General features: G+C 35.9%; 1 protein-coding gene across 1 annotated transcript; it reads right to left on the minus strand.

Moving 5' to 3' along the window:
* Positions 1–661: 661 nt before the first annotated feature.
* Positions 662–10,338, minus strand: LOC127166126 (uncharacterized). Its single transcript, XM_051111214.1, has 11 exons — positions 10,233–10,338; positions 9,908–10,038; positions 9,523–9,688; positions 7,498–7,681; positions 7,312–7,397; positions 6,878–7,198; positions 6,505–6,716; positions 5,749–5,886; positions 2,314–2,357; positions 861–1,084; positions 662–729 (listed from the first exon to the last, which is right to left on the minus strand). Exons 2-7 carry the CDS (start codon positions 10,031–10,033, stop codon positions 6,658–6,660), a joined length of 942 nt encoding a protein of 313 aa, XP_050967171.1. The 5' UTR covers positions 10,034–10,038; positions 10,233–10,338; the 3' UTR covers positions 662–729; positions 861–1,084; positions 2,314–2,357; positions 5,749–5,886; positions 6,505–6,657.
* Positions 10,339–22,853: the final 12,515 nt, after the last annotated feature.

The following is a 22,853-nucleotide window of genomic DNA, read 5'->3' on the forward strand; positions in this document are numbered from 1 at the left end:
GAATAAAGCAATTCATTTAGAATTATTGGAAGCCACCCACATGCTGACCACAAAGTTCCTTCTCTCTGTCCTGCATTGAAGACGTTAGGCTTATTTACTGTACATCCCACCTGCAGTTTAAGTTGTGAAGCACAAGTTAACTGATGATACAACTAAGTTTACAGAGCAGCTGGTCTGTTAGATTCAAGCTCCTGCTGTATGTTGGCCATCAGTGCGGTGCTGATGTAGTTCCCCTCCAGGCTGAGATGCTCAAGGGAACGTTTTCCTCCAGAGCGTAGAGCCTCCAGGAGACACTGTCCTCCAACTTCGCCGAAACCATTAATATCTAAATCTACCTTTCTCAGGGTCTTATTTGATCTCAGCACCTCAGCAAACAGCTTGATACCATTGTCCCCAAGGTTGCTTTCATCTAAGATGATGTGTGTCAGCGTAGTGTTCACTTTTAGGCTTTCGAACAAGACTGTCCAGGCCTCCATGTCTGAACACGATGTCTGTGCCAGGCCTAGATACTGAAGGTGGGAATGATACCTCATAAAAGTGGCCAGCACCCTCAGGCCATCGCTGCCAATGCTGTTTCCACCTAAGTCTAACTCTTTGATCGCAATGCTCACTGGAGGGAAGTGGATCTGTTCAGAGTTTCCATACAGCGCTGCTGTTTTTTCTTGAAGTTCAGCCAATCCACTAAGCAGGGTCTGCACTCCAAGATCGCCAAGTTGGTTTCCAAACAATCTGAAGAAGAAAGAAAATGACCTTCATTATTCATAATGATTTATGACAACTTTCAAGAGTTTTTGTATCAGAGCAGTTCTGTAAAGTCAGCTTATTTTTAGACATGTTTAGAAGGTCTGCATGAAACGTACAGTAGTTCTTTGATCTGTGGTTTGGCCTGCAGAAGGTCTAGTAAAACATTGACTCCAGGGGGTCCGATTTGGTTCAGATTAAGGTTAATCACCGTGACTTCGGATGGGCTTCTCTTGAGCGCTGTTGCCAAACTCTTGAGCAGTTCATTCGTCAGACCTGTGTTTCTTAGTATTAGTTGCTCCACTTCATCAGAATTGCTCAGCACTTCTGTCATGGCATCCATCTGAAGCAACGACAGCAGATTCTTCTAATAATATATTGTTACAGAATATCTAAAAGATTCAGTCTTGTATTCCGTCATGAAATGTGTTAAGAATAACAGTAAATGTCAATAAATACACCAGTTTCCCATGAAAAAAAAGACAATTATTTATTAATATGCTACACCAAATCCTTCTTAATCTCGGAAATCCAGTCAAATCAAACTTAGAGAAAAGGACTATCTGGTTTATTCAATTCTGTGGCTTTCTGCCTATTAAATTTCCTATCTTCTAAAATCAAATTATTGGAATATTAACCGCCTGGTGTATTAACTTGCATATTTTCCAGCTAACACCAAAAAGAATTTAAACTGCTCCGTCATTTTTGATTGGATGCATAAAAGTAATACATCACTTGCATCACTTGTATTACCAGAGGGTTAACCTTGTAGCATAATCTAGTACTCTTGAAACTTACTGACTGTGAAGACTGTATGTTTTATAGAGAGGATATAAGATACTGTTAAGCAGTGTTGGGTGAAGTTACTTTTAAAAGTAATGCATTACAATATTAAGTTACTCCCTAAAAAAGTAACTAATTACGTTACTTAGTTACTTTTTATGGAAAGTAATGCGTTACTTTACTTTTGTTTTACTTTTCAAATCTGGGCAGGGCTTGCTTGTTTGTTTTTAATATAAAAAGTTCTATTTTTGGCAAATGTAAAAGCCTTTTCACACCAAAAGCCTCAGGCTATAAGAAAAGTAAATTCACGTCTGGACAGTAGACCGCAGAGAAAAAAAAATAAATTCAAATCTTCAGCAATAAAAGGAAATCAAATGTTAGATTATCTTGAGTCATTTTTACTCAATAAATGGGGGGGAAAAGTAACTGGCATTACTTATTCGAAAAAAGTAACTCTGATATTTTCTTGTCAATTAAAAAGTAATGCGTTACTTTACTAGTTACTTGGAAAAAGTAATAATATTACGTAACTCACATTACTAATAATGCATTACCCCCAACACTGCTGTTAAGATATAAGAATGTTTAAGTGAAGCCAGACTGATGTAGTGTGACTGTTTTCTTTCTTGGTATGAAATCATGTGATGTCCTTTGCTAAACTGTGCAAAACAGTAGCAGAGCCCAGTAAGACAAGGGCTTAAGACATATCAGCTGTATCTGTAGAAATCTCTGTTGGATCTGATTTGTAGGCGGGGCATTTTAACAATTAATTTTTAGAATTAAGATTACCTGTTTTTGTAAGTCTTGCTCATCAGATGTGGCATCCTCTGCACCTTCATAAAAAATAAAGAGAGAATTTATTGATTGTCATTATGTAAAGAGAACATACTGTATATGTATATTTTTACATGTGTGTCTTTATAAATACTTGATTTTGTTTCTGAAATATTCTTAATCTACATCACTCAAAATTTGAAGGAATATTAGCTGTAGGTATACCACTGTTCTATTAGCATGTTTGACAAAATATCCAAGGCATTTCAGCAATAACCTTTTTTTGGGGGGAAAACACAGTGATCAAAATTAGAGAACAGTAACCACTGTAGCACCATAAATAAGATTACAACTAAAAGTTTGGAGGGTTACAGCTGTCAGAAATTAGTACGTGTAGAGCAGGGTTCCCACGCATCCTGGAAGATCTGGCAAATTGATGACTAATTTTCCAGTCCTGGAAAACACATGGAAAATGATGAAAAATGGAAAATGTCCTGGAAAATCTTGTAGTTGTCCTGGAAAATTATTATTCAAAAAAGCATAAAAAAAAGGAATTGTATATCCTTTAGCCAAGCCCAAAACAAATAATGCTAATAGCAGAAAATGTTCAAACTGACATAAATCGTGACTGGCCAGTTTCTGCTTAATTAGCAGTCAGCTATTTTGTTTTATTTCAGCCGATCTCTGTTCTGGTGTTTACTACGGTAACCAGGGAAATTCTGCATCACTGTTGTTATATTAGCACTGCCTGCTGTCGGAGAATGAATTTATGCTTTCAATCTGTTTTTGTTTCCTGCAGATATTTTTTATGCAGAATAATTGCACAAAGATAAAGTGCGACCATTCTGTTTTTACTTCAGATTTTGAAATTAGAGCAGAAAACTTCTCATGTATGTAGAATCTTTCTTTGGATCGTAGGACTGGGCGATATGGCCAAAGTTTATATCACAACATATTTCTTAATTTCGGCATGATATAATTCTGATATCGATATAAACTACATTTTAAAAAGCCTCAGAATTATTGCAAAGAACGCCCACAACAGATGTCTATACAAACTTCTATTTGTTCTATCTAAAACAATTTTAGAAATAAAAATAGTACAAATAAATTAATGTTCACCTTTTATTTGTATTTATCCTTTAAATACAAATTCATTATCCGCCAGTAAGAGGCGCTTTTGGAGCGGCAGAAACAATGGTTTCCCCAGTAACGGCTGTACACAAAGTAGCGCTGTGCTCATGAACCCTACATTATCAGATAAAATGAAAATAGCATTGAAATTTTTCTGAGGACAGTCGCTTCCCTTCAAAGATACATTAATCTAAAACACCTGCACCATGTTTTGATTTTGAAACGTGCAGCACTCATGTTTGTTTAAAGTCGTCAATCAATGTATGGGGAACACTAGTAATGTATATTGATAATATCGAAAATCATACCACTGTTATTGAAAAATCTTTGAATTATTCAAATATTTGAAGGATACATGCCAATATTTAAAAAAAAATCTTTTTTCAAGCAACCACCACCAGTGCGCAGCATCCATCTGGATGATGCGACGGCAGCCATATTGCGCCAGAATGCCCACCACACACCAGCTTATTGGTGGAGAGGAGATGTGAGTGATGAAGCCAATCAGAATATGGGGTCAGAGGCCAGTGGGCAAATTTGGCCATGAGTTTGGTTACACCCCTACACTTTTCCTGGGATTTTTTTTAATGACCACAGAGAGTCAGGACCTTGGTTTAACATCTCATCCGAAGGACGGTGCTCTTATGACAGTATAGTGTTCCCATCACTACACTGGGGCGTTAGGACCCACACAGACCACAGGCTGAGCACCCCCTGCTGGCCTCACTAACACCTCTTCCAGCAGCAACCTATTTTTCCCAGGAGGTCTCCCATCCAGGTACTGACCAGGCTCAACCCTGCTTAGCTTCAGTGGGTAACCAGTCTTGGGCTGCAGGGTGATATGGCTGCTGAATATGAATTTGTTGTAATATATAATTAAGAGCTCATATTAAAGAGCTTAGTTTATAGTCAATTCAGGGGCCCTACACAGCTTGCGTATTTTGCGTATAGGGAGGATCAGCTCTAACCCTGTCTTCTTGTGCATTTGTCTTACATGGATAACCAGCCTTTTTGGGGGACTTGAATAAATTAGTGTCCTTGCAAACCTTCAATATTCGAGAAATCACAGAGTTGGAATGACCAATTTCTCTTGCAGTGGCTGAAAGGGTCATCCCTTTTGGACAACCTCTTGTTGCAGGGTTTCAGTCACCTTAGAGCAGCTCGCCATCTTTCAGTCTCAGTGAAAATTGGAGTAATGCTGCCAGTTAAATTTTTGTCAAATAATTTAAGAAATTAGCACCAGGGCCAGATTATCACCAATAACTTGGAGGTATCTGTAAGTGTTCTCAATTCTTATTCAGACATCACATTTAAAGGTCATCGGATGCCCATTTTCCACAGGTTGATATAATTCTTTAAGGTCTTAATGAAAAGTTTATAATATACTTTGGTTAAAAATTCTCAGTGGTAGTGTAAAACAACACCCTTTTTACTTTGTTAAAATTAGCTCTTCAAAATTCATCCCATTCTGATGGATTGTCCTTTTAAATGCAAATGAGCTCTGCTCGCCCCGCCCGTCTCTTCTCTCTGTGGAGTGGCGAGCCTGTTTACTTTAGCCGCATTTAGCGCGTTTAGCCATGAAACTTGCTAACTAGCACGTTATTAGGAAAGGTGATTGCAGAGATTCATAAAAAAAACCTTATACTCACTTCTGCTGTAGGTGAAGCTGGATCACGAATGATTTGCGTGAACAGATGCATTTTTGTAGATCGGGAGGCGCATTCCCTTCACAAACAAATGTAATGCACTACATCTTCAGTGGCTCAGATGTCGGGAGTAAATGACGACCACTATGTTCATAGTTAGATCCAGCAACACAACACCTCAAACGCTCAGTCGGAGACATTTTTGTCTAAGTTACATCCCTGCTCCGGCTTCAAAACAATGGAGGTCGGACTGTTACAGCTGATGTAAGGCGGTGTGACGCCACACCGACAGGCATCTGAAAATGACTCAGTTTGAAAAAGGGGATATTATTTTTACAGATTATTTAAATCTGTAAAAATATTTTTATCATTATAGGGTAGGTGTGTACATACACTGCCAACACACATTAATGTTCAAACAACATGTAAAAGTGAGCTTTGTATCCGATGACCCCTTTAATATAATTAATATAACGAATATAGGATATAATTAATTTACGATATATGCTTAAAAACTGGCCTTCTACTCCTTTTAACTTCAAATAGGACTAAGAAGTGATCTTGAAATTAAGGAAATTATAGGCTGTTCTCTAATTTTGATCTCATAGGAAATATTGATCATAAATCAATGGCACACACTGCAGAGCTTCATCTTATCAATCATACCAACCTTGCTTGTTTTTAATTTTAGGTTTCCTTGCTTCGTTGACACTGCTGTCACTTTCCTCACTAAGCTCCACCTCAGATGCTGAGCCGATGGCAGTGAGTCCTGAAGTGAGCTGCTCTTTGATTTTGTTCCTCTCAGACTCTAGCATATAATACAAAATATATATCTATTTCACTTTTCATCAAATGTCTCAGTGTGATAACATCACAAATTGGGTTTTGAGAAATGTTTAATCTATCCTTTGTTGACAGTGTCTGATTGGGAAAAAGATGTCTGTATGTTCCTGCAAGTACATCAACTGTGTCATCTGGTACCCTCAATTAAAACGTTTTGGGTCTTTTTATAATTATTATTCTTATTATTCAGCTGTGAAGCAGTTGTTTTTGCACTGCTGCCAGACTTATTCATTTATTATGAATAATCTTATCTTTTGCTTTATGTCCATCAAGTTTCAAATAAAAATAAGATAATTGACCATATTTATAAAGTATGAAATTCATTATTTTTAAAAATCAGGAGTTTAGATCTTGAGACTAAACTGGGCTTTCTTTGTGACCCTTGTCCCAAGTCGAGTAGCCCGTAGGTAAATTAATGGGACGAATTCTCATGGCCTTAAAATTCACACTAACCTTAGTATATGTTTAGAAACAACGTTTTTGTCATAACCTTTATGGTAAAATGATTGACTCCCACTAAATCAGGCTAAAAGACTCAGGGGAAGCCCTGTCTGTGAGCAATGAGCTGCCGTTCTTGACTCACTGTTTACTTTGAACCACCTCTGTTGGTCTAGGCCTGATTCCAGACCAGCGCTCATTTCAACACATTCTTCATAGAAGTCCCTCAGTCTTCCCCTGTTCCTGCTTTTTCCATTAGATTTCGAAGCATCCACCGTTTTCTCGCCGTCGCGCTTAGTCAAGGTTTTTCCTTCCTGCAATGAATCTTGAGAAATGCAACTGCCTTGATAGTGCTGTCTATAAAATAAAATACAACCTAGTGATTTACAACAAAGCTTTCGTGAGACAACTTCAAAGTTTTACACTGTGCTGGCAAGCAGCTCTATCCAGCGGCCTTGTCCGCTCAGAGGCATAATAAAGAGTGGCGAACCACATCGCTGGAAAAGATTTGCACTCACCTTTATTTTTATTTTCGGTCACTGAATTCTCCTGACCTTGCACGTGTTCTTTTATTGATGTTTGCAGTTGTTCTTTGGTGTTGGAAGGTGGTTTGTCTTCGGGTTCATTGATATTTTTATGCGCTTGCGATTCTTCCACGCTTTTGCCGTGTGGTCCTTTATGGCGTTTGTGAGGTTTTCTTTCTTTTGGAGTGCCATTTACGTCTTCACTGTCTGTTGACAAAGCACCTCCATCTTTAGAGAGCTTTCTGGTCTTCTGCACCGATCTTTCCATTCCAAGAGGGACGAACAAAGGGGAGGAAGGGCACGACTCTATAACACCTGCACAGAAGGCATGATTACCGTCAGACATCTGGGAAATAATGTGCCCTTGTAGATCATTACTTTGAAGAATGCCAGTGGGAAAATCTAACAGCAGTCGCATTAACACCAACCTTCATTAGAATTGATGGCTGGTTGCAAGGCTGGAGCTGGACTATCGATCGCTGGGGTGCCTATTCCGTGCCTTGAATTCACACATCTGAAACAGGAGAAAATGTTTGCAATGGCAAACAATTTGGTGTTGAGAAGCAAACCCTGCTTTAAATCTTTTCTTGATCTTGCATGCCATCATTTCTCACTTGTAGCAGGGTTTTCCTCCATTTAGACGGGTCAGTCTGAAGCAGCTCCTGCGGCCTTGCTGGAAGCCAGGGGCGTATCTGTACTCACAACAGGAACTGATCCTGGCTGCCATGATTCCATTCACGAAGATAGTAGCACTGAAGGGGAAACCTAGATGTCGCTGGGATGTGAACTGAAACTGCTCTATTGGGGGAAAAAAATAAATAAATAAAAAATGTTCATTTTCAAATTCACATACTTTAAAAAAAAAAGTTTATTTTAACATTTTATTATTATTTGTTTTAACATTCATTTATTTATTTTTATCTCTGTAAAATGTATTTTAACTGTATTTATTTATTTATTTGTTTTCAAATGTACTTACCTTGAAAAAAATGTATGTTAATTTGAACAATTTTATTTGTTTTACCATTTATTTATTTATTTATTTTAACTTTGTAAAATGTATTTTAACTTTTTACTAGTTTGTTTGTTAGTTTGAACGTGTATTTTAGTTTGAACGTGTATTTTTACTTTATTATTTATTTGTTTGTTTTCAAATTGTACTTACTTTTTAAAAAATGTTTGTTTTCAGATGTACTTACGTTTTAAAAATTCTTGTTTATTTTAGCATTTTGTTATGTTTTAACATTAATTTATTTTAACTTTGTAAAATGTATTTGAATTTTTTATTTGTTTGTTAGTTGTCACTTTTTTTACTTTCACTTGTTTTCTAAAATGTGTGTGTATGTGTGTATATATATATGAACATTGTATTATTATTTGTTATTTGTTTTAACATTAATTTATTTAAACTTTGGAAAGTGTATTTTAACTGTATTTATTAATTAGTTTGTTTTCAAAAGTACTTTTAAAGAATATGTTTGTTTTAACATTTATTTATTTAAACTTTGTAAAATGTTAAGAATACATTCCCTCGTTTTAATTAAAAGGTCCCACTCGAAGGCCCCCCCGCTTCAGCCTGGGCTCTTATGCATGTGCATACCCTGGATACCCAGTATGTCTTTATTTATTATTAATTAATTTATTTATCTGTTTGTTTGTCTGTTTTCAAAATGTACATACTTTTTTAAAAATGTTTTTATTATTTATTTATTATTATTATAAAAATACATTTATTATTTGTTTTAACATTCACTTATTTATTTTAACTTTGTAAAATGTTTTTTAACTGTATTTATTTGTTTGTTTTCAAATTTCACTTAATTTTTTAAAAATGTATGTTTATTTGACCATTTTCTATTATTATTATAATTTGTTTTAACATTCATTTATTTTTAATTTTGTAAAATGTATTTTAACTTTATTTATTTATTTTCAAATTTACTTTTTAAAAATGTATGTTTATTTGAACATTTTATTATTTGTTTTTAACATTCATTTATTTGTTTTAACTTTGTAAAATGTAATTTATTATATTTATTTATTTGTTTTCAAATGTACTTTTTTGTTTATTTGAACATTTTATTTGTTTTAACATTTGTTTATTTATTCTTTATAAAGTGTATTTTAACTTTATTTATTTATTATTTGTTTGTTTGTTTTCAAAATGTACATACTTTTTTAAAAATGTATGTTTATTTGAACATTTCATTATTTATTTTAACATTCATTTATTTAACTGTTGTTTGTTAGTTTGTTTTTAAAATTCACTTACTTTTTTATAAATGTATTTAAACATTTTCTTTTATTATTATTATTATTATTATTATTTGTATTAACATTCATTTATTTATTTATTTTAACTTTGTAAAATGTATTTTAACTTTTTATTTATTTGTTTGTTTTCAAATTCACATACTTTTTAAAAAGGCATGTTTGTTTGAACATTTTATTATTATTTGTTTTAAAAGTAAATTAGGTAGAAGAGTTTCTTGCTAGTTTCATGTGGCCAGACGTTAGATTTGAGAAAGATATTCCTTGTTTAAAATTAAAGATTATATAATAAAAAGATTATATAAAAAGTATAGGCATAGGAGCTCAAGCAGTGTATTCAGTGTGGTAATAGGATAATGAGCTTTTACCTCCAGGTTGAACAAATCCTTTAAACACACAGATGTTCTCCCCTCCACAGATCTGCTGAAGCACTTTCATCTCATCCTGAGTGTTGCCAGGAAGCCCCTGTCCCAGGTATATCATTGTCACAGTCACATTTGACTTCTTGGACTCTTTCTGTGCTTTAAGGTAACTCTGAAAGACAGAAGTCAAATATTCTTCACATACAAATCATTTAGAAGGCACATTTTTAACAAATACACCAGTGAAGATGTCCTGAAATGGTTTCAAAATGATTTTTCTCCCAGCAAAAGAGACTGTCAATCAGACAGACCGACTGAAACTTATAACTCAACACTTACAACTGGTTCAAAGCTGCAGTGTAATCTCTCAACAGAGCCAGAGCCGACTCACCTGCTTGCTGTTGAAGTCAGGAGCTCTTTGGGAGTTGATAGAGGAGGTGGAGCCGCGGCGTCTGCTGGTGCTGAGATAAGGACATGAGTGACTGAGTCTGGCCCTTGCAGCCTGCAGGTTTGACATCGTTCCTGTGATAGCAGGAAGGTACAAGTCACTCAACTGTCCACTGATCGCTGACTGGCTCGTCTTCTTGGGCTTCACAAAATAAAGCAAAGAATTTCACCATGGGAGAAAAAAGAAGAGTTCTTCACTTGTTACTTGTCAAATGAATTTCTCTGTTGGTGTGAATCACAACATGCAAGTGCTGTATCTGTTGCATTACTTTATAGATTTCCACAGCATTGCTTCCATCCAGCAGAATGAGGCTGCCTTTACGTGTGAAAACGCTATCCAGAGAATTGTGCCATTTGGGAGTCAGAGGCCTTTCGCCTCTACGACCTCGAGGACGAGTCTGCTGTCAAATACAAGAACATTGTTAGTTATGCCGAAATGAGTTTTAACTGGAAGAATAAACAGACAAAAGAAACACGCAATATGATTTCTAACCAAATTAGGCCTATATCCAAATATATGCTAACTATTAGGGCTGAGTAAAAAAAAAATATACAGGTGCATCTCAATAAATTAGAATGTTGTGGAAAAGTTTATTTATTTCAGTAATTCAACTCAAATTGTGAAACTTGTGTATTAAATGCATTCAGTGCACACAGACTGAAGTAGGTTAAGTCTTTGGTTCTTTTAATTGTGATAATTTTGGCTCACATTTAACAAAAACCCACCAATTCATCTCAACAAATTATTATTACCATTATTGGTCTTCTGGAAAGTGTTCATTTACTGTATATGTACTCAATACTTGGTAGCGGCTCCATTTGCTTTAATTACTGCCTCAATTCGGCGTGGCATGGAGGTGATCAGTCTGTGGCACTGCTGAGGTGGTATGGAAGCCCAGGTTTCATTGACAGTGGCCTTCAGCTCATCTGCATTTTTTGGTCTCTTGTTTCTCATTTTCCTCTTGACAATACCCCATAGATTCTCTATGAGGTTCAGGTCTGGTGAGTTTGCTGGCCAGTCAAGCACACCAACACCATGGTCATGGTGCTTTTGGCAGTGTGGGCAGGTGCCAAATCCTGCTGGAAATTGAAATCAGCATCTTTAAAAAGCTGGTCAGCAGAAGGAAGCATGAAGTGCTCTAAAATTTCTTGGTAAACGGGTGCAGTGACTTTCAAAAAACACAGTGGACCAACACCAGCAGATGACATTGCACCCCAAATCATCACAGACTGTGGAAACTTAACACTGGACTTTAAGCAACTCTTTGGACTTTGGACCACTGGGCAACAGTCCCTTTTTTCTTCTCCTTAGCCCAGGTAAGACGCCTCTGACATTGTCTGTGGTTCAGGAGTGACTCAACAAGAGGAATACGACAACTGTAGCCAAATTCCTTGACACGTCTGTATGTGGTGGCTCTTGATGCCTTGACCCCAGCCTCAGTCCATTCCTTGTGAAGTTCACCCAAGTTCTTGAATCGATTTTGCTTGACAAGCCTCTCAAGGCTGCGGTTCTCTCAGTTGGTTGTGCATCTTTTTCTTCCACACTTTTTCTTTTCACTCAACTTTCTGTTAACATGCTTGGATACAGCACTCTGTGAACAGCCAGCTTCTTTGGTAATGAATGTTTGTGGCTTACCCTCCTTGTGAAGGGTGTCAATGATTGTTTTCTGGACGACTGTCAGATCAGCAGTCTTCCCCATGATTGTGTAGCCTAGTGAACCAAACTGAGAGACCATTTTGAAGGCTCAGGAAACCTTTGCAGGTGTTTTGAGTTGATTAGCTGATTGGCATGTCACCATATTCTAATTTGTTGAGACAGTGAATTGGTGGGTTTTTGTTAAATGTGAGCCAAAATCATCACAATTAAAAGAACCAAAGACTTAAACTACTTCAGTCTGTGTGCATTGAATTTATTTAATACACAAGTTTCACAATTTGAGTTAAATTACTGAAATAAACTTTTCTGCAACATTCTAATTTATTGAGATGCACCTGTATATATTGATTTCTCGATTTTAATCGATTCCCATTTTTATGAAACAGTATTGATTCTTAAATCCCAAGAATCGATTAGTCTAGCCTGTTTTCAGTTAATGAACGTAACATTGTAGCAAACCTCCTATCCAATTAATCGTAATAAGCTTTGTGCTCTGTTCCTTTTGATATGAAACCAAGTCTCAGAATTCAAATTCTGCCTATTTTATTACAGTATTCAAACAATAAAGGCTGTTTTGGTGCTGTTTAATGTGGAGTGGCAGATCGCTGTTGCGCCTCAGTTCAAGAGAAGCAGCATGTGAACTGATCATCTCCTCCGCTTTAATAAGTTTCAGCATGAAATAAACATGAATGAATATCCAAAGGTATGTTAAAAGGAGGAGTGCAACTTACTGAAATTCATATCCTGTCTCATGTAATCGCTCAATCAATGTTTTAACCATGCAAAGACCTCAATATAACAGCTTGTAAACAATATGTCAGGAAACATCACATTTACCTCAGAAAAACATATTCTGTGACAATTAACTCATTAGTCAGCTAGAAAAATGAATTCTAGAGAGGAGCATTTTGATAAATATATGCACCATATAACATATTTATTCAGGGGTGCAGCGTCTGCATAAGGGCCCAGACTGATTAGGGGCCCGCAGAGTGGGAGCTTTTGATTAAAACGAGGGAATGTATTCTTAATTTGTGGCATAAATAAATAAATAGTCTGCATGTTATATGGAGGGCTCAGTAATTTCTTGTGTACATTTGTTATGTTGCTGCCGTAGAACTGCATGGTTTTTTAAAACTACATGCAAACGTTGCATTGCCAAGGCCAAATAAAAAAAAGAAAACCTGTGTAGCTAGCTATTTGAGAAGACTGTATCACAACTCTATCACATCTAGCTTCAGCAACACCTGCACCGGTTTAATTGTCTTTCTTTTATTTTAATTTTTTTTTATCAAAAGACTATCAAAAGCATCATTTTTTTTCCATTGAAATACACAAAGCCGCAAGTTAAACTCCAAGGACATTGTGGATGAATTATCCGAAAGATTTTATATTAAATTAAATTAATAAAAAAAGAAAAGAGAGAAACGATTGGTTATCTGACTGATTTATGAAAATAATAATACAGTTTTGGTAAAGTTATATTGTTGGCATTTCTGAAGTTATTTTTATGGCTGTTATGCTATATTTACCAACGATTTTCAAACACTGATTGATCATGAAACATTCGTTTTTATCAAGTTGTTCTGATTTTTTTCACTTAAGTTTTTGGATGCTGTATAGCTAGATTTGAATCATGAATTTGAAGTGTTTAATTCAAGACAACAACACAAGAATCATTCAGTTTCAGCTCTGAGTTTATTGCATTTCATTCAGTATCATTTTATTTATTTATTTTTTTACTCTTTGGTCATTTATTTTCCTCAGTACTTTAAATGTGTTTGATTTCTATCTACTCATAAATATGGTTTATAGCAGGTGTTAACAGTGATTAACAACCATTACTAATGAAGGGCGGGGTCGGGTGGGGTTGCTATAAACCATTAAAGCTCATTTGGTTAGAGAGAATAACGACCCCACTCTCTTGTTGTCAATCACCGTGTCACACCCCCCACCACACACAACGCACTACACCACACCTGGCATTTACGACTCTACCCGGCCCCCCCTGCACACCTACAGACCACCACAGCCCGGCAGGGGGGGGCAACTATACCGACTTCACGTGCGTCTAAATACATGAAGCTGGGTGCAAACTCGTGCCGGTCAGCAGGTAAAGTACCACGATAAAGTACCACCAACTACAGATGAGAACAGGTACATCAACCGCTGAACATCAGCTTTGAACTTAGCAAGAGTCATTTAGAACGCTTCTTTCCAGATCGCTTTAATAGCTCTTTATGACGTTATATTAAGTCGTCTCGGAAGGCCGATTTATTTATTTATTTATTTTTAAATAAGTAATGTCTCCAATATAAAGGACTGCACTGCTGACATATTAGACTATAAACACCAACATAAATGCCAAGAACAAATGTGAAAATCACGTAAAAATGTGATGTAAACAAAGGATAAAATAAAACATTTCTGTATTTATTTTTTAAATATGATTTAGATACATTTTTCGAAAATGTCCTTTCGAAAAATGTATCTAAATTCCCATTTATACCGTCAGCAAAACAGCTTGTGAATAGCTATGTAATGTGATTTACCTCAGAAAAGACAACAATAATGAACTTTGCAGCCCACATTAACCTGTAACGTTTGGGGGCCTCTGCAAATATTTTTGCATATGGGCCTGGGGCTGACTTGCTACAGCACTGTATTTATTATAATTTTTACTGTTCTTTAATGTTTAATTATGTTTGAACAAATCCATCAAGTTTTTATGACAGCCACCATTTAAATGTTTCTATTTCAAATGAAATGCAATTATTTAATTGTAACTTTATTATTATAAAAAGTAATTTATAATAATAATAATAGTGTAATTTAAGCATTTTATATAAATCAGTTAATTTTAACCTTCAATATTATAGTAATGTAGTACCAACTGACTCTCATGTATATTTTACAGCATTAGTTGAGAGATTTTTTTTCCTTGAGAAAATTACTGCACTTGTATATGAATATATATCCAAAAATATTTAATTGAATCAGAAATCCAATTGAATCACATGCTTTTAAATCAGAATGTAATTAAATCATGAAATCTGTGTTAAAACGCAGCCCTACTATGTCATAAACAGTGTGGCTTAACAATTTTTTTTAAATGTATTTAATTTAAGCCTTCCAGTGCTAAAACATGAACATAAAATGTGCTTCAAGCAGTCAGAGAACATATCTTTAATCTTAAAATACATTAATTAGCATTGCTAAAAGCAAATGGACAAAGTATATAAGGGAAACATACTTGATATAAAATATGATCTCAAAGTGTAATGTCTGTGCATATATTTCAGTGACTCTTTATGATGCAAATGAGTGTAATTTTATTTTAAAGGGGTCATCGGATGCCCATTTTCCACAAGTTGATATGATTCTTTAGGGTCTTAATGAAAAGTCTATAACATACTTTGGTTAAAATTTCTCAATGGTAGTGTAAATAACACTTTTTTTACCTTGCCAAAATCAGCTCTGCAACCCTTATACTCACTTCTGCTGTAAGTGAAGCTGGATCACAAATGATTTGTGTGAACATAGACGGATATACAGTGGGTATGGAAAGTATTCAGACCCCCTTAAATTTTTCACTCTTTGTTATATTGCAGCCATTGCTAAAATCATTTAAGTTCATTTTTTTCCTCATTAATGTACACACAGCACCCCATATTGACAGAAAAACACAGAATTGTTGACATTTTTGCAGATTTATTAAAAAAGAAAAACTGAAATATCACATGGTCCTAAGTATTCAGACCCTTTGCTGTGACACTCATATATTTAACTCAGGTGCTGTCCATTTCTTCTGATCATCCTTGAGATGGTTCTACACCTTCATTTGAGTCCAGCTGTGTTTGATTACACTGATTGGACTTGATTAGGAAAGCCACACACCTGTCTATATAAGACCTTACAGCTCACAGTGCATGTCAGAGCAAATGAGAATCATGAGGTCAAAGGAACTGCCTGAAGAGCTCAGAGACAGAATTGTGGCAAGGCACAGATCTGGCCAAGGTTACAAAAAAATTTCTGCTGCACTTAAGGTTCCTAAGAGCACAGTGGCCTCCATAATCCTTAAATGGAAGACGTTTGGGACGACCAGAACCCTTCCTAGAGCTGGCCGTCCAGCCAAACTGAGCTATCGGGGGAGAAGAGCCTTAGTGAGAGAGGTAAAGAAGAACCCAAAGATCACTGTGGCTGAGCTCCAGAGATGCAGTCGGGAGATGGGAGAAAGTTGTAGAAAGTCAACCATCACTGCAGCCCTCCACCAGTCGGTTCTTTATGGCAGAGTGGCCCGACGGAAGCCTCTCCTCAGTGCAAGACACATGAAAGACCGCATGAAGGACTCCAAGATGGTGAGAAATAAGATTCTCTGGTCTGATGAGACCAAGATAGAACATTTTGGCCTTAATTCTAAGCGGTATGTGTGGAGAAAACCAGGCACTGCTCCTCACCTGTCCAATACAGTCCCAACAGTGAAGCATGGTGGTGGCAGCATCATGCTGTGGGGGTGTTTTTCAGCTGCAGGGACAGGACGACTGGTTGCAATCGAGGGAAAGATGAATGTGGCCAAGTACAGGGATATCCTGGACGAAAACCTTCTCCAGAGTGCTCAGGACCTCAGACCAACAAGACAATGACCCTAAGCACACAGCTAAAATAACGAAGGAGTGGCTTCACAACAACTCCGTGACTGTTCTTGAATGGCCCAGCCAGAGCCCTGACTTAAACCCAATTGAGCATCTCTGGAGAGACCTAAAAATGGCTGTCCACCAACGTTTACCATCCAACCTGACAGAACTGGAGAGGATCTGCAAGGAGGAATGGCAGAGGATCCCCAAATCCAGGTGTGAAAAACTTGTTGCATCTTTCTCAAAAAGACTCATGGCTGTATTAGATCAAAAGGGTGCTTCTACTAAATACTGAGCAAAGGGTCTGAATACTTAGGACCGTGTGATATTTCAGTTTTTCTTTTTTTAATAAATCTGCAAAAATGTCAACAATTCTGTGTTTTTCTGTCAATATGGGGTGCTGTGTGTACATTAATGAGGAAAAAAATGAACTTAAATTATTTTAGCGAATAGCTGCAATATAACAAAGAGTGAAAAATTTAAGGGGGTCTGAATACTTTCCGTACCCACTGTATGTAGATTGGGAGACACATTCCCTTCACAAACAAGCGTAATCCACTGCATCTACAGCAGCTCAGATGTCGGGAGTAAATGACAACCACTATGTTCATTATTACATCCAGCAACACAACACCTCAATTGCTCTATCGGAGATATTCTTGTCTAATTTACATCCCTGCTCCGGCCACGAAACAATGGAGGTCGGACTGTTACAGCTGATCTGAGGTAAGACGCTCATGTCAATCAACTATCGTGGGAGCGGCCTCTGTTGGTGTGACGCCACAACGACAGGCATCTTAAAATGGCTCGATTTGAAAAAAGGGAATATTATTTTTACAGATTAATTAAAAACCACTGCATGGAGTTTTATTATTATAGGGTAGATGTGTACATACACTGCCTACACACATTAATGTTCAAACAACATGTAAAAGTGAACTTTGCATCCGATGACCTCTTTAAATGATTTGGTTTTTTTTACCACTGCATAGTTGGTAAAAAAGACCAAAAAAAAAAAAGCAGCTAATCAGCTTTAACTCTTTGTTCAGTAAGATGCATGTAACATGTAACAGGGTCTTTAGTGATTTAATCAGGTGCTCAGTGCCAGCAGCAGGTATTGCATATAGTTTGCTCTGTCCCACTTTTCCACATTTAAAAATTTGATGAAAAGTTTAACAAAGGCCTGTAGCATCAACAAATCTAAAAACAAAATTACATAATTGCTCATTTATTTCAGCCAAATGGTGTATCAAAGGAACTTTCGATTGTTTCAGTCAAACCCTGGGAAAAGTTTTATTGCTCAGATGTTGTTTTTGTGAGCTCAAGGAAAAATATTTTTATATGATTTTTTTTTTTTTTTTTTTTTTTTTTTTTTTTTGCCATGATTTTATATGATTTTTTTGCCATATGGGATATCTTACACAATAGCTCAAATTGTCTTATTACTTACATCTTTGACTTCATCATTGAATCCTTTGATGAGCAGGTCTTGAAGGACACTCTGACTGTGCCTGCGGATGCGTTTCATGGACTCCTTCTGATATGTTTCCATCCTTGCTCTCTCTTAAATGCAAGTAAGTGTCAGTTTAGTTTATATAACCATTTTTATTCACACTTTAGGCTGCTAATGAAGTAAACGATTCAGCTACAGTACAATAAGATGCATCTGACGTGCAACAGAGTCTTGAGTGTTTTCATCAGGTGCATAGTGTCAGCAGCAGATGGCAGGAAAATAGCCAAGGTGCAGACACATGCTTAAATAATGCATGAATGCCTAGAATGCCTGATGAAAACCGTACATGTGTTTTTAGAGAGATAACAGTCATCTGCCTAGAAGGACACCTAGTCAAATCTAGTTTGTAACTGCTGATTCACATCTGAAATTGTGCCACATATTTTTGTTAATTACTTGAAATTCTTGATTACTTGAAAAATGCTTTTACTGTATTAAGTATAATTTTGATAAAAAGACATTAGATTTGAAGACTTGTTTGTAAAACAGATAACAGCCATCCATCTCAAACAAAAGCATTCATAGAGTGGACATTTTCCAGACTACAAAACACAACCAAGTCCACTTTTAAACTTAAGTCACATCTAGATTATGATTACATGCTTCATTTTTCTAGTACACTTACCAGAGTTTCTTCACAGCTTCATTTGGATAAAGCAGAAATAGTGTGGTTTTACCTGTTGTTTCTTTCTCTGTCGTCAAGGAGTCATCTGATACCTGGATGGCTTTGACGCCCAGGTCTTACACTCTACATTAGCGTCTCATACATGTTTAAATAGGTAGTGACCTGCTGTCTTCTCTTCAACTGGCTACAAAGGCCATTTGAAGGACAGAGAAGAAAGTATGTTGTACTTCAGGTGTTGCTTAGTGTGCCCAATATCACTTTTTCCACATTTAAAAGTTTTAAGCTTTGTCAAGGCCTGTGGCAGCGACAAATTAAAAAAAAAGTGACATAATTGCTACTTATTTCAGCCAAATGCCTGGTGTACTATTACAGGCATTTGTGATTGTTTTAATTAAACGCAGATGGAAATTTCATTGCTCAGATGTTTTTTGAAGCTGAGGAAACTTGGAATGGAATTCTGAGTTATGTTTTGTTTAGCTGATTTTCATAAAATTCCTGAGGGGACACAAATGAGGCAATTGTTAGAACATATTAATAATGTTGAGCAGTAGTTGTCAATCGTTTTGACTCCAAGGCCCCCCACTGACCGCAACAGTATTCAAAGGCCCCATGACTTTGAGTTGTTTTACTGGAGTAAAAAGTAGAGTAAATTTATTTTTCACTCACAGTTTCTACATGATAAATATTTTAGAGCTTAATTAGAATAGAAAACTCATTATCAAATTAATTTGAAAAATGCCTATTTTAATGTTTTAATAAGATAAGGTTTTGGTCATTTACAATACTTTTCCAGTTTTTGGGGTCACACTGATAAAAGTTAGTCTCATATATCCAGGTTTTTCAGCACATCAGGGCCTGTATTTACAAAACATCTTAAGGCTAAAAGTAGCTCATAACTTGCCAGTTTAAGGAGAAAATCTTAAAATAATACGCTATAAAAGCATTTTTGCACAAAAACTTGCTCCTAAATCTGTGAAATGTTAGGAGTAGTGAAGATGACTTTTAAGTCACTAAGACCAAAACAAAAACTATCCTCCCTGCTGATACAAGCCATCACAGAAATTCTAATGGTTTTCGCTACAATATCATTATAAACATTACAAACCATCAACCTTTAACCATTAAAACCATGAAAAAAAGGTTTCCTGTGGTGTGTTTTGGGGCATGTTAGGATTTAGTGGTTTTAACAAGCCACCAATAGTTGACCATTTACCAGTAGAGACCAACAGACACCATTACAGTTACCATTAGTACAATTCCCATTATAACCAGTAAAACCATTAAAAATTCTTTGGTGGTTTCTGTTGATTTTCAGTTGTTTGTTTCTTTTGTTTTTCAGCAGGGCACAGTTACCAATCCTCGCAAACCTGAAGACAATGGGTAGGTGTGTAGGAGACAAAAAAAAAAATAAAAAAAATAAAAATAAAAAAATAAAAATGCTGCACACTATCACTGAAAAAAAAAAAAAACAATTTGTTGAGTCAACTTAAAATAATTTGTAACCTGGCTGTCTTAAAATTTTAAGTTCAGTCAACCCAAAGTTTATTCAACTTAAAATGTTAAATTATACCAAGTGACAACTTAAATATTTGAGTTGAATCAACTTAAAATTTTAAGGCAGCTGGGTTACCCATCTGTTAAGTTTAGCAAACACAAATATCTAAGTTGTTACGTAATACAACTTAACATTTCAAGTTGAATAAACTTATTTTAGTTGACTGAACTTAAAATTTTAAGGCAACAGGGTAACAAATTATTTTAAGCTGACTCAACAAAATGTGTTTTTTTATTTTTTACAGTGATACTTGCAAAAGTATCAAAAAGTTTTATTTACAACGTTTCGGTTTCATGATGAAACCCTGTTTACCAGCAGGGCTAAAATGGCTGTTGCCAGCAATATGCCTCGGAACGTAAACATTTTAGAAACACTCTGCATTTATTTGCACATATGTTTTCCCATGTATATTTTTTGGTTTTGTAGGTTAACCCAACTCCAGATTTTCTGTTGATTATATCCTTGTTTTTATTAATAAGTTATGCAAGAAGTAACAGCTGTTCTTTTATTAAAATCTTATTTTATTAAAATCTCAGTCAGAAGTGTTTCTGTTACCTAATTTCAACATTTCAAAAACAAATTTTTGTTGTTTGATGGAAATTTAGACTAGACTTTTAAAGCTATGCATCTGTGTTCTCCCTTCACACAAGCCTTTTATCAATGCTTTGTTTCTGTAAAGTCACCGCAGGCCCTCTTATGCAGTTGCTGTGGATGACTAGAATTGATCTGCTCTATTAGCCTCAGAGAGCCTCTGGATTGGGCAGCTGCTGGCTCCCCACTGCGCTCGTTATGTCCATAAACAGGCCTGGGTTTCTTGTTGTGCTTGGCAGATCTTGTCACACTCCCTGCCAGTCCCACTAAAGCAAGTTGTCAGTCAGTGAAAGAGCTGGCCTCTCTTGCCTTACAATAAGAAGTTATGCATTTTGGTTTGCAATTTGTTTAGAGTGTCTAGATTTCCTCTTTCGCTTTAGGCAAAGAAATGTTCCGGAGCCGTCAGAGCTATGTCAGAGGGATTTGCTTTTATCAGAACATTCACATGTGGTAGTCATTTTGTCTTGAGTGCCATCAGACAGGCAGGAGTGCTGGCCACTGGTGACAGCGATGAGGGATCTGCGCTTCTCGTTTGTTTGGAAATTTAGCAATAACAAATGCAACCACTAGAGTCTGCTAGAGAATCGACTCTCTGTGCTGTTGGCCATTACTGGCTCTTTCTGCTAATTTTCCTGGCCTGATCGTGCTGTATGGCGTTTTAATTTCTGCCAAGGGAGTGAAATGAGATCTGTTTAAAGGGAACATCTTCAAAACAGGAAGAGCTGAAAGGCTTAAATGATGTGCAGTCAAGTCTGAGGTCATATCCAGTGTTTTTCCAGTGTTGTTGTTTTTTTTATTTTTTTTATCTGCAACAGTAGGTGCTGAACTAACAATAAAAACCTTTTCGTAATATGATGTAGCTCATGCAGCTGACAGATTTGACTAATATATGTCCTTATGTGAATTGCCAGTGCACAGTGAGGAGAGCGAAGACCTGGCTGCCCTTCAGGCGCTCATGTCTCCTGCTGCTTACAACACATGGCACAAATCTTACCTTTCTCATCGAGAAATGAGTTATTCACGTGTCGTGAGCTCAAATGTGTTCACTTTTTCTTGTTTAACTGAAGCGTCTGATGAGTCACGTCGTCACTAGTGTTTCCGAATATTTTTTTGGCCTGTGTAACTCCCTCTTGTCCTATCAGTATGGCTTAAGTTCCTCTTCACTGACATTAAACCAGAAATGTGTTTCTTTGAGCTCTTATTCGACTGGAGATTGTTTTGATTGGATTATAATGACCATTGCTTCAATACCTCACTTTTAAACAGTTGTTACTGGGAGTAAAAACAGACACAGTAGCTTCCACTTAAACTAAAGTGGTCTAAAAATATAGAAAATTTGTTTTTTTTCCAACATTGATGTTGGTTTGGCAAATAGGTTTGGCAAATAGGCAAATAGTTTTGTAAATAGGAAAGAGTGTTTTGTGTTGCTGTTGCTTTCCTTGAAGAGAAGTGAAAATTGATTTTGCTGCTGTTTTTGGCCAACTTCTTTGTAGAAAAGACAATCACATAGAGCATTACTGTCTAAAAATCTAGCTGAAATGTTATAAAAATGTTCTTTATATTTCATAAAACAGCATAAACTATCAATAAAATAGGTAAATGTTAAATAAAAGCCAACTATTTTACCCAACATTTGTTTTGCTATAGTTTTACTTGGTAAAGTTACAGACAAATTCTGGAAAAACAAAACAAAAACAAACATATTAATTATATTAAATTATATTATATAAAATAACTTTACTATTGTTATTATCATTATTTTAAATATTTTCAGATGTTCTGTTTTATAGGTTTTGCAAAGCACACTCTAAAAAATATTGGACAAACCAGTGATTGGGTTGTTTTGACCCAGAGGTTGGGTTGAATGTTTAACCCAGCCTTCTGGGTAGTTTTATTTAACCAAACTATTGCTTTAAAATGACTATATTTCTTGCTTAAACCCAAAATAGGTTGGAAATTAACATTTATTAATATGTTCAATAAATGAACATGTATTAAGTTGAATAAAAAATAAAATAATAAACTTTTATTTTGAAAATGCTTTCAAAATTTTGAATTGCTTATTAAAACATTTTCACCTTTTGATTATTGCTGATGCCATGTGTCTGATTTTTAATTTACAACCTATTTTGGGTTCACTTTAAGCCAGCCACATAGTAATTATTAAACGACAGTTGATAAAATAAATAAATAAAACTGCTCAGAAGGTAAACATTCACCCAACAACTAGGCCCAAACAACCCAATTGCTGGGTTTGTCCATAATTTTAGTCAGCACTGGGTTGTTTTTAGTCTATCTAAATCTGACTGTATTCC

The sequence above is a fragment of the Labeo rohita genome, chromosome 5 (genome assembly GCF_022985175.1).
Source record: "Labeo rohita strain BAU-BD-2019 chromosome 5, IGBB_LRoh.1.0, whole genome shotgun sequence".
Classification (NCBI taxonomy): Eukaryota; Metazoa; Chordata; class Actinopteri; order Cypriniformes; family Cyprinidae; genus Labeo; species Labeo rohita.